Source organism: Scleropages formosus, chromosome 23, assembly GCF_900964775.1.
Source record: "Scleropages formosus chromosome 23, fSclFor1.1, whole genome shotgun sequence".
Classification (NCBI taxonomy): Eukaryota; Metazoa; Chordata; class Actinopteri; order Osteoglossiformes; family Osteoglossidae; genus Scleropages; species Scleropages formosus.
The window spans coordinates 17,471,730-17,486,984 of NC_041828.1; the positions used below are offsets into that span (position 1 = coordinate 17,471,730).

General features: G+C 47.2%; 1 protein-coding gene across 1 annotated transcript; it reads right to left on the reverse strand.

Annotated features, from left to right (window-relative positions):
* Positions 1–4,802: 4,802 nt before the first annotated feature.
* Positions 4,803–14,915, reverse strand: ube2ql1 (ubiquitin conjugating enzyme E2 QL1). Its single transcript, XM_018727255.2, has 2 exons — positions 13,393–14,915; positions 4,803–8,280 (listed from the first exon to the last, which is right to left on the reverse strand). The coding sequence occupies exons 1-2, from the start codon at positions 14,149–14,151 to the stop codon at positions 8,149–8,151; spliced, it is 891 nt and encodes a 296-aa protein (XP_018582771.2). The 5' UTR covers positions 14,152–14,915; the 3' UTR covers positions 4,803–8,148.
* Between the last annotated feature and the right edge of the window lie 340 nt (positions 14,916–15,255).

The following is a 15,255-nucleotide window of genomic DNA, read 5'->3' on the forward strand; positions in this document are numbered from 1 at the left end:
GTCCTTCCAGAATGATGGGTTGTTTGAGCAGTAAGCACAGCACTTTATGCAGCAGATGCCCGCAGGCGTTGCCTAGTAACGGAGCAGGAGCGGGCGTGGGAGGGAAGGGGCTGTGCGGCCTGCCGCTCTCCGCTGTTCCGCCCCCACCGCTCGCGCTGAGAAAATGAGCGATTAAAGCACAGCTCCACGGTGTTGGAATGTAAGGGGCTCCCGTGGTAGTATGACTGGCAGAGAGCTGCGGCTTCCGTTTTCAGAACTATAGCCTTGATGGCTTTGTATTGCTTTCTATTGTTATGTGGCTTGTGTATATAAATACTTATTGATTGTTGTCAGTGCATAAATTTGATGGGAGAGCACACTTGAAGCATACCGAAAGGCTTTGTTTTTCTGGACAGACATGTTTCGGCATGAAAGTCTTTTTCAGCTTTCACCTATATAATGATCAATCCATCATTTCCATATATATAACATGATATAATTAAATATAACAGTCATATTTACACACTTACGGCTCTGGGGTAATTCCCACTTTTGTATTTAAGTGATCAGTTCTCTACAGAATGAGCAACAAACCAATCAGGGATCTACTGGGCACTACACCTTTATTGTGAGCAACTTTCTAAAACTGCACATACATACATGAAAAACCATCAGCTAAAGTTGTCCTGCTAATTGCTCGACCTTATCGCAATTATTTGATTAAATAACACATCCAGCATGACTAAGACACTCACCTGTGAAATTTCAGACGTTTCCCAAATTGCCCCACTCTCTTAAAACAACACTTTTCTTAGACGCTCCATAATGAAGGTAAATAGATGGTAAGGTCTTGTGTGTAATATATTAAAGGTTTTGCTGTTTCATTTATTTCAACACTTGACAATTGCACCCATCTTTAATTTGCAACTTTAAACATTTTACAGCATATGCGATGTATTCTCTCAAACACAAAACATCTGGGACATTCTTCTGAGTACATATTTATCTATGTTGTGAGTGTGGATCTATTGTAATGTGAAGCATATACATTTTATTTATTATGATTATTTTCATTTATTATTCATTTATTTGATATATATATAATTGACAAACTCCATCTGAGATTTCGGTATAATGGATCTTGGCTGTTGATACCCATTCTATTTTTTAATAAAGAAAATATAGCAAAATTTACCAAACTTCCTTAGTTGTGCTGCTGAATTGTGTCTAATAACTAGTTTAACCAAGCATGTCCAAAAAAAGTGTTATGTGGTGCAGAAATGTAGTAGGCATGTCTGCATCCAGATCTCTCCATCTGTTGGTTTGTTAAGAATGTGAGAGAGTTGCTTTTATAGAGTGGGGCATTATGAGAAGTGTATGAAATTCCACAGGAGTGCGTGTCGACATATTGGGTGTGTTATTTAATTGGTTGCGGAGATAACTTGGCAATTTGCAGGAAAAATTTAGGCAATTTCAGGTATGATTGTGGATTTTTTCAGTACTGTGCAGTTTTAGGAAATTGTTCACAATAGACACAAGATGCTCAGTGGATCCCTTCATGGTTTATTGTTCACCCTGCAGGGAACTGATCCATTTAAAAAAAAGGGCATTACCTGCGAGCAGTAAGTGTTTTATATCATGCTGAAATTGTAGCTTGATAGTTGTATTGGTGTGTTACGCTGCTTCCGTGATATTTGGGATATTTAGCTTGGGGTTTTCGGATGTGCTGGGATTGCAGTATTTTCTCCCCCATTTAAAATAACAGGAAATAGCCTTTCGGTGTCCGAAATGTTGATATCCTCACCGTTTTCGGGAAAAGATTAATTTGATAAAAGGACAGATGCCTGTAAACATCTTTTTTTTTTGGTTTATACCACTGCAGGGGATATGTACTGGAGCATCTTTTCTCAGAAATGCCCTCTTTTGACCCTAAGAAGCTTGTCCAGGCCGTCAACCTCAGTGCCACCTGCCGCCCTTGCAGCGTTTGTGGCGCCTTCCTCCAGGGAATGTTGGCTTGAAGGTCTGACAGGGTTCCAGCCTGGTTTCCTCTCTCAGCGCCTCCTGTAGGAGCTCCGGGCCGTACCTTTGGGAGGCTCCTCCTGGCTTACACACGGCTCTCCACCGTGGCTAAAAATATCAGTTTTTCCCACGTGCACTGTACTATAAAATATTTATAGAGCTCTACAATCTGCTATGCTGGCGTAGGTGCAGCGGCGTTTCATTATTAATGAGCACGGGCTTTAGGGGTGACGCCGAAATGGAACAGACTGCTCCCTTCCAGCGCGATGCGAGGCCCTTATGTAATCCGTCACACACCACAGTCTGGAGATCCAACAGTCTGTGTCCTCGCACACCGTCCCCTTCACTGCAGCACATCCCCTGGAGCACAAACCTCCACGTCCCCCCCACTGTCGGCCTTCTGGTGCACTGTGACTTTTCAGGCATTATTTATAGGGTGCAAACCACACCATCCATACACAAGCATATATGCATTTCTTCTATTGCATCCACATGATGAGAAAAAGAAGTTTTCACACTTTGTGTTTTTATAAAGTAGAAAACCCGTGTCCGCTCACGGCGTGGCTGGTGACAGCCAAGGAGAATTCAACTGGGGAAGGGGGATTACCGTGCAGCAGCGTCATCAATTATTGATGCCTCCAGTTTTGTCGTGTGTGTGTGTGCGAGTGTGAGAGTGCGCGCTGAAACGAAGACATCAATTATTGAACAGAGTTGTTCGTCCAGTGAAACGTTTGTTCGGCAGGAGAAGACGACCCCCCATGGGGCACTGGGTTCCTGGCCTGATTTGCTTTTCATCTTGTCTGTTGCGGCTCCCTCGGTGCAACCCAGTGGACCTCAAAGTGGCGGTCGTGTCATCACGGGTCTTGCTGGGATCGACTTCGCGCCGCCTTTGCTTTCCAGGACGCGGCGCGCATTTGAAAGGACGCAGCTCATGCTGTTTTAATGCAAATCCCATTTTTTGCCATCACGCGTTCTGTTTCGTTCAGATTGTTGGGCTGTTCTTTTTATTTCACATCTGTCCTCAAACGCTATCGCTGCATTACTACTTCTTTTTTTATTTTTTATTTTTAAAATACCTTTAAAAAACATCGAAATCTTGCACTCGCTCAGAATGGGAGACGGCAATCCCATTCAGACCCAGTCGGCTGTGCGTGGCCAAGAGAGCACATGGGAAGGGCAGCCTTCCACTTCTGTCTAATCCTCTTAGATCTTCTTACCGAACGCCCTGTCACCTCCGTAGTGACAAGGTGTGCTCTTGTGCCCTAGTGCTGTCAGTTGCCCCACAGCAAAGCAATACACTCTATTATGATTTCCATATGCAAATCTATTGTCATCGAAATACGTGCTTGGATTGTCGCTTCGGTGTGTTGAATAACTTGAAAAGGCTGGAAGGAAAAAAAAGACAAGGAGAACATTCAAGTTGAGAGCGTGCTTTTGGATGAGTTACAACAATGAGTAAAAAGGGATTCTTCTGTTTGCGGAAAACCAGAAAAACCCCGGACACGACATACTGTGGATGATCAGAACAACGAAACCGTTTTTTCTGTACGATGTACGGCTGCGGCTCGGCTCGGCTCTCTGGTTCCTGTTCTAGTCTTCGTAAACGAGCGCTTGTGTTTAAAAGCACCGCACGTATACGGCCGTTTGTCATGTCTCACATTTCCCGTGTTCGCAGCGGAGTCCTCACTATCCGGTTTTCAATTATTCGGCCGCAGGTACATCTTTTTTTTTTTCCACATTTCATGCTGGACATTTAGCAAAAATGCCTTTGATTGAAAACCTGTCCGGTTTAGAACTGCGTGCAGCATCAAGAAGTGATGTTTGCCCCTCTAAGCAGCTTACTGCTCCACATAAACTCGTTTCCTGAGTTTCTTTTCGTTCCTGATGTGAGCTGCTGAATTTTGTCGAATAACTCGTGGTTTAATTTCTTTTTTGTTTCAGATTGTATTTTTTCATTAAATGGAATGATTATTACTGCCCAGGGTTGAAAATTAATAAATGGAAGTTTTTGTTGATTTGTATTTCATTAGAGACCCTCTGACAATCTATTTCCAAATGCAGCTCATGTTACATCGTGCCGCTTGAAAGTATGTGAACCCCCCGTGTCCCGTAGTTTTACCGCAAAATGGTTATTTAATGAGAAGCAGTCTTTCTCATCTGACATAAGTATGTAATTACCAATTCCCTAAGTTACTTTAGAGGAAATTGTGTGTGTGTGTGTGTGTGTGTGTGTGTGTGTGTGTAGTAGAGAAACAGAAGCAGAGCAGGTGCAAAAATAAGTGAACTCCAAGTTGCATTGCTTAATCCAAGTGGGTGAGTACAATCAGATGTGTCTTATAAGTTTATTTTAACATTTAAATTTGAAATGTTTGTTAATATTGTATATACAAGAATAATGAACATCCCTGTAGGGATCGCATACTTTCATGCAGCACTGTATGGTTCTTTATTATCCATTTTTTTGTTACCCGGCCCACCACCGTTCCCCTTTAGGCTGAATAATTGAGGCTCTACTGTACAACTGTAGCGAAATCACTCCGTGGACTCGGCTGTTATTTTATTATTTTTAAAATGATTTAAGTGAAAATGAACGTACGCTTTCTGAACATTTTCCTTTGCGTGTAATAAGGAAAGCCAAAGCTGGTCGCGATTACAAGTCGTAAAGGCGAAGGTGGTGGTGGGGGGGGATCATGTGTAACAGTTTGCAACTGTAAGTGTTACAAACCTGCTCACATGTAAAAGTCACGGAAGGACAGCAAACAGTTCCTGGTTCACATTAACAAATAAAGAATGCAGCATTTCTCTCCAGGGTTGAATAAGCCTAGGCCTTTATTGCACATTCCTGTTTGGTTTTTGCTTTGCCAATAGCCTGTGATGGTGGGAGGCCTTTTACACACTTTACTCTGGCTAATTTCTTGTAACCGCAAGGCTCTGAAATCACCCACATGGCAAACTCCTCTGGATTCAGGTACATATCATTGCGTTTTTATACAACAATACCTGCAACATGCTTAATTCAGAATTCATTTTGGCAAACTACAAATAAATTAAAACACAGACATTCATATAACACAATGTGACATTTTGAGACGTAAAATAAAGGACAAAAAAAAAAAAAAAAGAAGCAAAGAGTTTTTTCTATTTTTTGTTGTTTTTTTTTTTTTTTTTTTTTTCTCCTTTTTGGAAAAACAAGATAACTAGCTAACAATCACTGATCACATGCAGCTATAAGATAGCAGAATCATCACACTTGTTTTGGACAATTAATTCAGTTCGTTTCGGCAAACTATCCTTCTAAGGTCTACCACAAAGGTATGCTCCTAAACCAGCGAACACCCAATTCTCGGACAAACTCGCTCGCTTCGTTCCATCACGTTGAAGCAGCTCCTTGCTAAGGTCCTTGTTAGTGCACAGAACCGCTTCTGGGTTCCCGCCAGAACAGAACCGTGAAGAGTCGTGGCACTTTACTGTATTTAGATACCAGATGTGTCCACGCAACCAATCGTACGAGTCCATAGCTGTTGGAGCTTCAAGGAACCTCAAAGGTCTAAATTTTGTCATTTAGCCTTTTGCAATACTTCCATGCGAAGAACAATAGAGAAAAGCGTCTTTTTTCCCTGTGGCCTTAGGCATAGTTGGGGGAAGGGTGGATAAGAGCTGTAGGCCGCATGTCAAAAAAGGTGTTTTTCACCATTGCAGGGTGAACATCTATTGTCCGGTGTATTAATCTTTTTTAATTTGGAAACCCGGCTCAGTCGCCGACTTCGCTTCGATGGCACCTGCGACAAAGCCGGTCCCGGGTACCGATGGGGTACGGATGCCAAGAGCGCCTTCTCCTCAAACGCCAAACCAACCAGCAGCTCGCGTTTGACGTTCAAAGGTGAGAAACGCCAAAATGTTTCCCTGCGCCGAGTGCTTTCTGCTCTGCAGTTCTAGTTCCCTCCACATTTGGGGCAAACGGAGAGTCGAGGCCCCGCCGCACTCTCCTAACGGCATCTGCTTATCTGGAAACACGAGCGGATTGGATCATCAAAGCCGCGGAGGAACAATAGGGAGCGTGAGACGGGAGAGGCGTCGAGGAGCTGTGATCTGAGACCACGGAGCCGCATCGCTAACAATTCAGCTCCTTTGTTCGCACGTCGCGCGCCGCTTCCACGTGCCGCTGCGGGCGAGAGGCGGGAGGCCTGGTGATTCGCGCCGGTTTAATGAGTTTGCGAGTTTGATTCCGCCCTTTCTCAGGAGCGAAAGTAAAACGGTGCGTCGCGGATTTAATAAAAGGGCTGCGGGTAAAGCGCGGATGCCTCGTGCGCGTAAGTGGGGCTGGCGCGCTCTCGAAATTCAGAGCAGGGCTATTATCGTCAACAATCCACTCCCGTGCCTCTACAGCTAATGTTTGCGCAGGAAAAAAGCTTGACTTTGCATACATTTCCCCGATCCGTGTTGGGTTCGCGCGAGGTTTGCCGCTACCGATTTGACCGCTTCTTTGTCACGCGTTACCATATGCGTGATTATGCGGTCGAAATTTTGTCTTCTGCTGTGGAATCGGTGTGAAGCGGTGAGCCGAACAGAAGGCAAACACCTCTTCGCCATCGCAACAGGTCCCTGGATCACCGCACTCTACCCCAGTCTAAGTGTCCTTCCGTGTTATTTGTTTTCGTACAAAACCCAGCATGGATATATACATGCAAAGGAGGAGTTTTGATTTGATTTCTGTAAACCCTACAGCAATAAAAAAAAACAGGGAATCGAAGCGAAAGAGAAAATGCTAAAAGGCAACGATTTTTTTGGTGACACGTACCGCTGGTCTGACCGGCCACTTCATTCTGCCTAGGAAAGCAACGGCTCATGGGATTTGACCACATTTCCTTTGACGTGACCGTGTCTGACCGTGTCCCTCCTCCAAGGAAGCGAGAGTACAAGCTTCAGCTCTGCTGCGCGCTCGTCCGGTCAGGGAGCAGCGCTCCGTTGCCGCAGATCAACGGAGATCACGCGAATGAACGGAGGAATTAACGCAACGCGATGCAACACCGGTCAAAAACGAGAGACACGGCAGCGCACGACCAGCACGGGCTCCGTTTCTCCTGCAGGGTCACCAAACGTTTTGTGCAGCAGCCCAAGCGAGCCGACCGAAACCCACGTGTCACAGTACATCTGCCGTTCTACAGGGGCCATTTACTACAGAGTAGTTTACCTATGATGAACACAAACATTAATGCTCAGTTTCATTTTATTCAGGAATGGGGCCTCTTTCAATAAGTGTGTATCAATCGACAGAGACGGGTACATCTTGAATCCTGTTCAGCGCACCGCTCTGCGACCACCCTTTGCCATCTGGTATCTAAATCTCACTCTTGCCTGATATTTCCTGCTCGAAAATATAACGATGATGTCATTTAAAAGGTGTACCTCGTTGCCATATTTTTTTTCTGTGTACTTTTAATTGCTATAGGACCTTAGCGTAAGCAACATTTTCCCCATTGTAAATCAATGACCATCTCTACATAACACAGTGATGTCTAAATTTAGCTGAGAGAGAGAGAGAGAGAGTCAGAGCAAGAGAGAAAGGAGAGAAAAGAGAAAAAACGAGAGAGAGAGAGCACAGCTCCACATAAATTACAATCTTCAAGTTGCATTGAACTGTGAAAAACAGCACAGCAAAAAAGTGAACCTCAAAAGTACTGCCCATCTATTAAATATTAACGGACTCATTTGCATGTAAATGAGAGGAGCAGCAGTGGATGGAAAGTCTGATGTCATTCGGGGCCGTGCATCGTCCGTACGAGGGTGGAAGGAGGCGAGCGCGCACACGACCGATGATGAAGTGGGTCAGGTGGAAGGTGAAGGGAGGCGGGAGGAAGGGCGGCGGGCGAGACGCAACATCTCGGCATCGGCAAGGCTATATCACTTCCGCAGTGGAGCCGGATCCAGTTTTTAAAACACAATTCACTAAAGGCAATATTTAGCTGTAAACACATCTGCTCATGAATAAGTTAAATGTCAGCCGCGTTCTCCATGGCATTTAGATGAAAGTACTCAAAAGAACAAAGGATGGAAGATGTGCACCATTGAGGACGAGATGGTAGCTTTTCGTGTGGTTTGTTTCCTCAAAAAAGTTTGGCAGGGGAGGGTCATGGGTTCGCCCCCCGCCCCTCAGCCGTCGGACACGGGTGGGGAAACCCAGCCGTATTTCTCATGGGTCTTCACCAGGCTCTTAAAGGTAGCTTCGGCTTCCTTGCGGCTGAAGGCCTTCTTGGACTTCCCTGCTTTCCGACAGATTCGGCCCTGCGAGGCACATGGAGAGAGAAAGCATGTAAGGTTGCGAAAGGCTCGATACTTAAAGCAAAATACCAACCATTTCCTTACGAATACCCAATTGACTTGACCCAATATTAGCTTATTAGTACCGTTCCAACTTCTAATGTAGCTAGAACTTTTGTCCAAAGTGGCAAGCAAGGTCAACGATGTGCAGTTTACACTCTTCTCCAAAGCCACTGATTTACATTGATTTACCCACTTATACAGTGGGGTTATCTTTACTGGAGCAATTCAGGGTAAGTACCTTGCTCCTGGGTCTTGTGTAAAGAGCACGTTCACCGCGTATTACTACACGCTGTATGTCTTTGTACTGACACTAGTTTAATCAACCACCACCTTGGATTTCCACTAAGAAGTACATCTTTTGTGAAATGAGCCGACCGAAGAGTTGAACATACCCGGGAACTGGAACGCAATGTTTTTTAAGATGATGAAGGTGATGCTGATCAACGGGAACCGGGCGAAAGGCTGCTGCTGCTGCTGCTGCGACCCCAACGATACAACGAACTGCACCCAGAAAGTTGCCGGGCCGGGCCAGAACCGGCACAAAACTTCTTTTCAAAACTTCTAAGACAACGCCATCCAACAACAGAGACGAGAACAACTTACTTACGTCCTTGAAATCCAAAACGGATAAAATGATACAACTGTCATTTTCAAACGTCGTACATATATTAATGTCACGCCTACCGCAAGCACCTCCCGGGGGGTGAGGCAGAGACAGCTAAACAAATCCAGAGGAAGTCTACGTTGGAGAGAGCCGCTACCGGGAAGCTGCGGAATCTCCGAGTACGAGCTCCTATAACCACGCTTCGTGTTGTTTATGATACAAAGACAGGGGTACCGACCCCCGCTTCGTCCTCGACCACCGTTTCTGACTTCCTGAAATAAAAACTCGGCACCTGGATCCATCACCAGCTCTGCCTCCGAGTCTTGTTCATGACAACTAAAAGACTCCTGGATTTTCGTAGCTAATGGTAAAAAAATACATCGGAATTCTCATTCACGCGGTTCGCTGTTACTGGCGCGACAGCAGGATAGAGGAGATGGAGAAACTACTGTATGCATTGCAGTATTAAAGACTGAATAATACAGCATCTTTCACTCATCACTCATGGCAACGGACACACATGATGAGCGGGACACGGTGTTATTGAGAAACAATGCAGGGACAAAGGTCTCTAAAGGCACTGTAACACTGCCTTTCCATGCATTCATCCTTAATAATGATCATCATCATCATTTTGCTGTAAAACGTTAACACTTCAAATGACCATATGCATAAGCACAACATATTGAAATGTGCTTTGCTGCTTTTGGGCAAACAGGACACCCCAAAATGACAACAGAAGGAACACCGGACCTCATACGCCGCCCGGGACAGTGGCCTGAATGGTCCTCACTTTAACACGTCACTCGTCCTCAATCTCCAATAATTACCGGAGGGAAGACTGACAGCACATTTCTGAAGCGCACAGAGTCTGCTCGAGTTTCTTCCAAAGAGGGTTTGTTGGTATGTTGAAAAGCTCTGCTATTTAGGGACATGAGGATTATTACAGGTATTTCAGAAGATTGCTTTTTGAAATGTACATGTGGTTTTATATGGTTTTGACCCTTGAAAAACACTCCTTTAACCATTCATTTTTGATAGAATCCTTCTATTTAAGGCCATCTTTGTCAACGTGATTCCGGCAAACTACGGTTTGTCATGCCGCTGACTCCTGTCTCTGCTCAACGCGGCTCCGTTCGAAACAGAAGGTCCAACGGAACGAGTATAAGAAAAACAACTGCCGGAAAAAAGTGTTTTTAGGTCTGCCGTGTAACAGCTAATCCAAATATTGATATTTATTCTATTTCATATAGATTACATTTCATTGACCTTTGGAAAGAATTACTATACAGCTCTTCATGCTGAATGCATAATTAATCCCGTCTCCAGTGGCGACACACACTTTGACTCCTTCCCCTTTAAAAATAAAATTACACTCACAATAGCGCTCCTGTCTGCTGGCTTTAACGTTTACGTGGCATTTTACTTCACGTTAATGCGAATATTTGAAAATACCGGAAAGATCGTGATATTTCGCAGAGTCCCGCAGGGCGTAGAGTACAGGACTCCGCAGACACCCTCCTTCAGTCAATGATGGAAACATTTTTCCCTCCCACCGGTGGATCTGAATGCCAAAGGACTTGGGCTGTTCCAGTGCGAATGCAGCTAGAGAGACTAAAATAGTGCCTTAGCGCCCGGAGCCATGTCAAGGCAAGCTGTCGTTTAATGGCCCAGAAATAACGCTCGCTTGGGAAGGAGAAGGACGGAGAGTCCAGGTCGTGTTTCAAAGTCGCGTATTTTATGATCAAAGAGCAAGCTGAGCGTCGGCTGCCATCGTTGATGCTGGTGTCTCCCGGCAACGCCTCCGTCGGCCCACCTTATCCCCCTCGGGGGGGGTCGACGAGCGTAGCGCTCCTCCGAAGCTGCAAACCGGGAATCTCGCAAGTGAGAAACGGCTGATCGGAGAGCACAGCCAGGTTACATCCAGAGACGCCAAGATGACTGCTGTTCCATAACACTGTCAGATGGGCGTAGGAGTATGGACGCTGACATTCCGAGTACCATAACGTATGACTCATAACAGTTCTATATATACTTTTACTCTCAAGTCGCAACTCTTAACGTCTAAGGAAGCGCCACTTTCTTTCGGAGTGCCGATCAGCGTAAATACATAATGTATATTTCGATGTGTTGGGTCATTTCTGCTCCCACCCCCAACACTACCCTGAGCAGAAGACCCGTTTTGAGTCTTTGGCTGGAGTTCTCTTCCATTAATTTAGTGCTCTCAAGCTTCTCGTACATTTTCACGGTACACGTACAGTATTTCGTTTCTAGTCCATCGAAACGCAGTTAGAAATTCCACACGCGCCCCCCGCGGCTCCTGATTCGGTATGGTTACGGGCTTTCTGTCCACTTTTGTCTTTCACGTTAACAATCAAAGCGCCTTACGGCTTCGATCTTTTATTAACATCTGCCGGAACACCGCGCGGTGCAAAAACTGTCTGCCAGTAAGCATATGTATATGTATGCTGAATTTTTTACAGCGCCTGGCAGAAGACAGCTCAAAATTGTTCTCATAAATTGTCGCTGACTGCTTGACAGCATGACTATTAGGCTTTTTTTTATTGCTTACCGTGCACCGCTTTTAATCCCGGGAGACCAAAGATCAATTTTTTTCACTCCGATAATTACAGGCTCTCTCCCTATGGGGGTTCTGATATGTTAACAAAGGCCACAATGTTCATTTTCCCAAGTGCGTTTGACACTTGACAGAGAAAACCAGTTATTTTGTCCTGCTTCTAAGTCTGCGGAAATAATTTAAGGCTTCAAACCAACGCTCGTCGGAACAGTTCCTCCTCAGGGGTGTTTTTCTTGTGCGCATTACAGGCCCGTTTTAAAGTCATGCAAAATTGATGTGCCTGATGCAGCCGTCATGGTGATCTGGTCGTCATGGTGACGGTGGTCCGGAGGATGGAGGGAAACCAAGACCCTCAAGAAGTAATAAACAGCAGAGGTCACCTTGGTGTCACAGGGCTGCACATCTATGATCAATATTTCTGATGTAAGTTACTGTCAGGGAATGCACCAAAAATTGTTAGGGGCTGTACCCTTCAACAATAATACACTCTAAATCTGTACGTCCGAATAACACCTTCAAAATATTCCTTTAAATCATTAAACTGTTTTCACTGCAGTGCTTTTCAATTCTCGGTACATCTTTTGTAATATAAGAACGAGAAAGGGTGGAAGTCGGTGTACGGGCCAGACCGTCATATCAGCAAAAATTCTACTAGATCACTGCCATTATTATTAGTTATTACATCATCTCTACAAATACTTCCCCACAAGTGCTTTGACATCATCGGCAAAACACACGAGAGAGCGACACACAAAGGACAGACTCTACGTCCACTTCAAGGCCCTTTGAAAATGTGAAGCCTGCGGTGAAAATGCACAATACAAAAAAAAAAACTCAGCAAAAAAAAAAAAAAAAAAAAAAAGGACTTTGAATAATTGCAGTAGTCAAAAGCCCTATAAACACGGTGTATTTGTTGAACTAGTTACAATTAAATGGAAATCATGATTATTAATATGAATTCAGCTGACACCTTTGTCCAAGGTGACTTTTGGTGCTGGGCATTGACATCAAGTGGGACGTGTGGAGAACTATATGCACCTTGTGCTGCTTGAGACATGTCAGTCTTCACACTGCCCTCCAGTTTATCACCACGTCTATGTTGCTGGAAGGAGCCGTGGTGCGAGAACATCTCCCACATCACCAGAGATCACCTCCCACCTAATGGTTGTCAGTTACTGTACACGTACACATGACGGCTTGTGCAATATGTGCTGCTACATCCAGCATTTGTGCTATTTAAATATGCAAATGGGGGGGGGGGGGGGGGGGCAGCAGTGGGCTTGCTTGAACACTGGAGGGGAACACGTCCCCCGCAACCCCTTGTTACGCCTTTTGGCCATACAGGCTCATTACATACATATTCCCAAGACGTCTTGTGCACTGAATGTTCCGGAAGGGCTCAGCAGAGACAGCGGGATCAAAACACCGACGCTGAGGCGATGAAGTAAACGGATGGAGTTCTACGGCTGGGCCGGCAGGTGGCGTAACGGTTAACGCCTCAGCCTCGCCAATCTGAAGATCCAGGGTGCGAATCGCACGTCTTGCCGCGGTACCCTCGATCAAGGCACTTACTCCGACCTGACACGGTAAATGTAGGCAGCCACCTAAAACTGTTCCTTCTCCCAGAGAAGCAGGTAAATCACTGCGAGTGCCCTCCGAGGAAGGTGTAACAGCGATGATGATAAAACAGGACAGAATGGTACTTTGGTCATTTTCCCTGCAAGGAAATTCACGCGCACACGAGAGGACTAGGTGCCCTTACAACAAATAAAATAAATAATAAGAGGAAAAATGAATCGCCGTGATTTACGGAGCTCGGTTACACACGGCATCATGGCATGGTGCTGGTGGTGAGGATGAGGGAGCGCGCGAGCCAGCCGCCGCTGCTCACCTGCCCTTTCACGAGACTGGCCGCGAACTGGCGCATGACCGCCTCCACGGTGTACGCGCTCGACCACCCGCGCGGCGTCAGCAGCTCCATGCAGATGGCCCCTCCGTCCAGCACGTAGCCGTTCTCGAGGCGCGGCGTGAGCACGCGCATGAAGGGCGGCGAGAAGGGGAAGTTGTCGGGGAAGGTCACGTTGAGCAGGATGTACTCGGTGTTGGTCTCCTTCATGTCCTGCCACAGCGCCGAGTCCTTGTCCACCTGGTGCAGCTTCACGTTCCAGTCGTAGAGGTTGTCGTCGGCCAGCTCCACCGTGATGAAGTTGTCGCCGAGGCGCCGGATCTCCTGCAGCTCCTTCATGAGGCGCCGCGTGCGCACCTGCGTGCAGTGCTGCCGGTGCGGCGGCGCCACGGGCGCGAGCGACGCGCCGCTCGCCTTTCCGCCGCCTCCTCCGCCGCCGCCTCCTCCTCCGCCGCCGCCGCCGCCGCCGCCGCCGCCGCCGCCGCTCTGCGGCTTCTCCTTGGCCTCCTTGCCCTGCTTGTCCCTGGCCGACGGCTTGTCCTTGCCGGACTGCTCGGCCCGAGTCTTGGCTTTGCTCTCGGGGGTGCCCAGGATGCTGGCGTCGCCGCTGCCGCAGTGCTTCGTGCCGCCGGCGTTCTTCGGGTTCCCGCGGGTGCCCTTCAGCGAGCCCTGGTGATGCTTCGGGTCCTCCGTGTCTCGGTCGTGAAGACGGATGAGACCTATTTTCCGAAGGAGGGTGGCCATTATTATTTAAATTATTCCCCCAGTTTCTCCGTCGCTCTTTTTTCTCTTTTTTTCGTTTGTTTGTTTGTTTGTCACAAAAGCGGCTGGGAGCGGTGCGAAGCAGAGGAGCAGCTCAGAGCGAACGAGTCTCCACCGGCTGCCAAAGGCATGAAGCCCCCGGGCGCGGAGCGAGTTCAGGACGAGAACGCGAGAGCCATGGCATGAGGAGTACGCTGGTGGGATGAGGACGGACAGGCACGCTCTCGCGCGCGCGCGCACACACACGCACACACGCTCTCACACTCTCAGTTCACACGCGCACCCCGACGAATTGCTTATATAATGGCCGTGCGGAGCTGCGCTAAGACTGCGGCTGCTCTCCTTCTGCCACCGCTCCAGGTGTCTCCATCCAGACCGAGCCCGCGTTCACCGCGTTGCGCGGGCGCACCGTGTTATTCCAGCACCGCGCTGTTGTGTAACCGTTTTATTCCCTCCTTTGTTGCAGCGCATCCGGAAAAAAAAAAAAAAAAAAAAAAAAGCAAAAATTTAAAAGAGAAGAAAAAAGTAAAACGTCGACCGCGGAGACCGCTGCGGATCCTGCGCTCTCCGTCGCCGCGACTTCTCTGCGGTGAGACCTTTGATGTGAGGCGCCGCGTGACGAAGGAGCGCGCGGGAGAGACGCGTGCTGGAGGAGCAGCGACGGCGCGCGTGCGACCTCCCCCGTACCTGCGCAGAATGAATAAACGGGTGACGCGCTGAAGGGAGTGTCGGGCGCGAGTGGCGAGGGGGAGGGAGCGAGGGGGGGGGGGGGGGGCGAGGGGGAGAAAACGTGGGTTGGGTCTTCCGCGTATCAGCTGTCAGACTCGGACGGGCTACGAGGCGCAACGTGGGATCGACACATGACCGTGACGGGAGAGCGACGCGCGTTAAGGTGCCCCGAATCGCGCGCGCACGTATACATATTCATGTTCTTAGAAGCTTGTTAATGTCACTTAATGTCCTAAATGTTCGTTTTTGACGACGACACATCAGTTACGCAACACAAATGGAATGGTCCGCGGCTTTAAAATGAAGTTCAGTACGGCCGCTTCGCGCGTGAGAATATTTCTATGAATCGTTACGTTG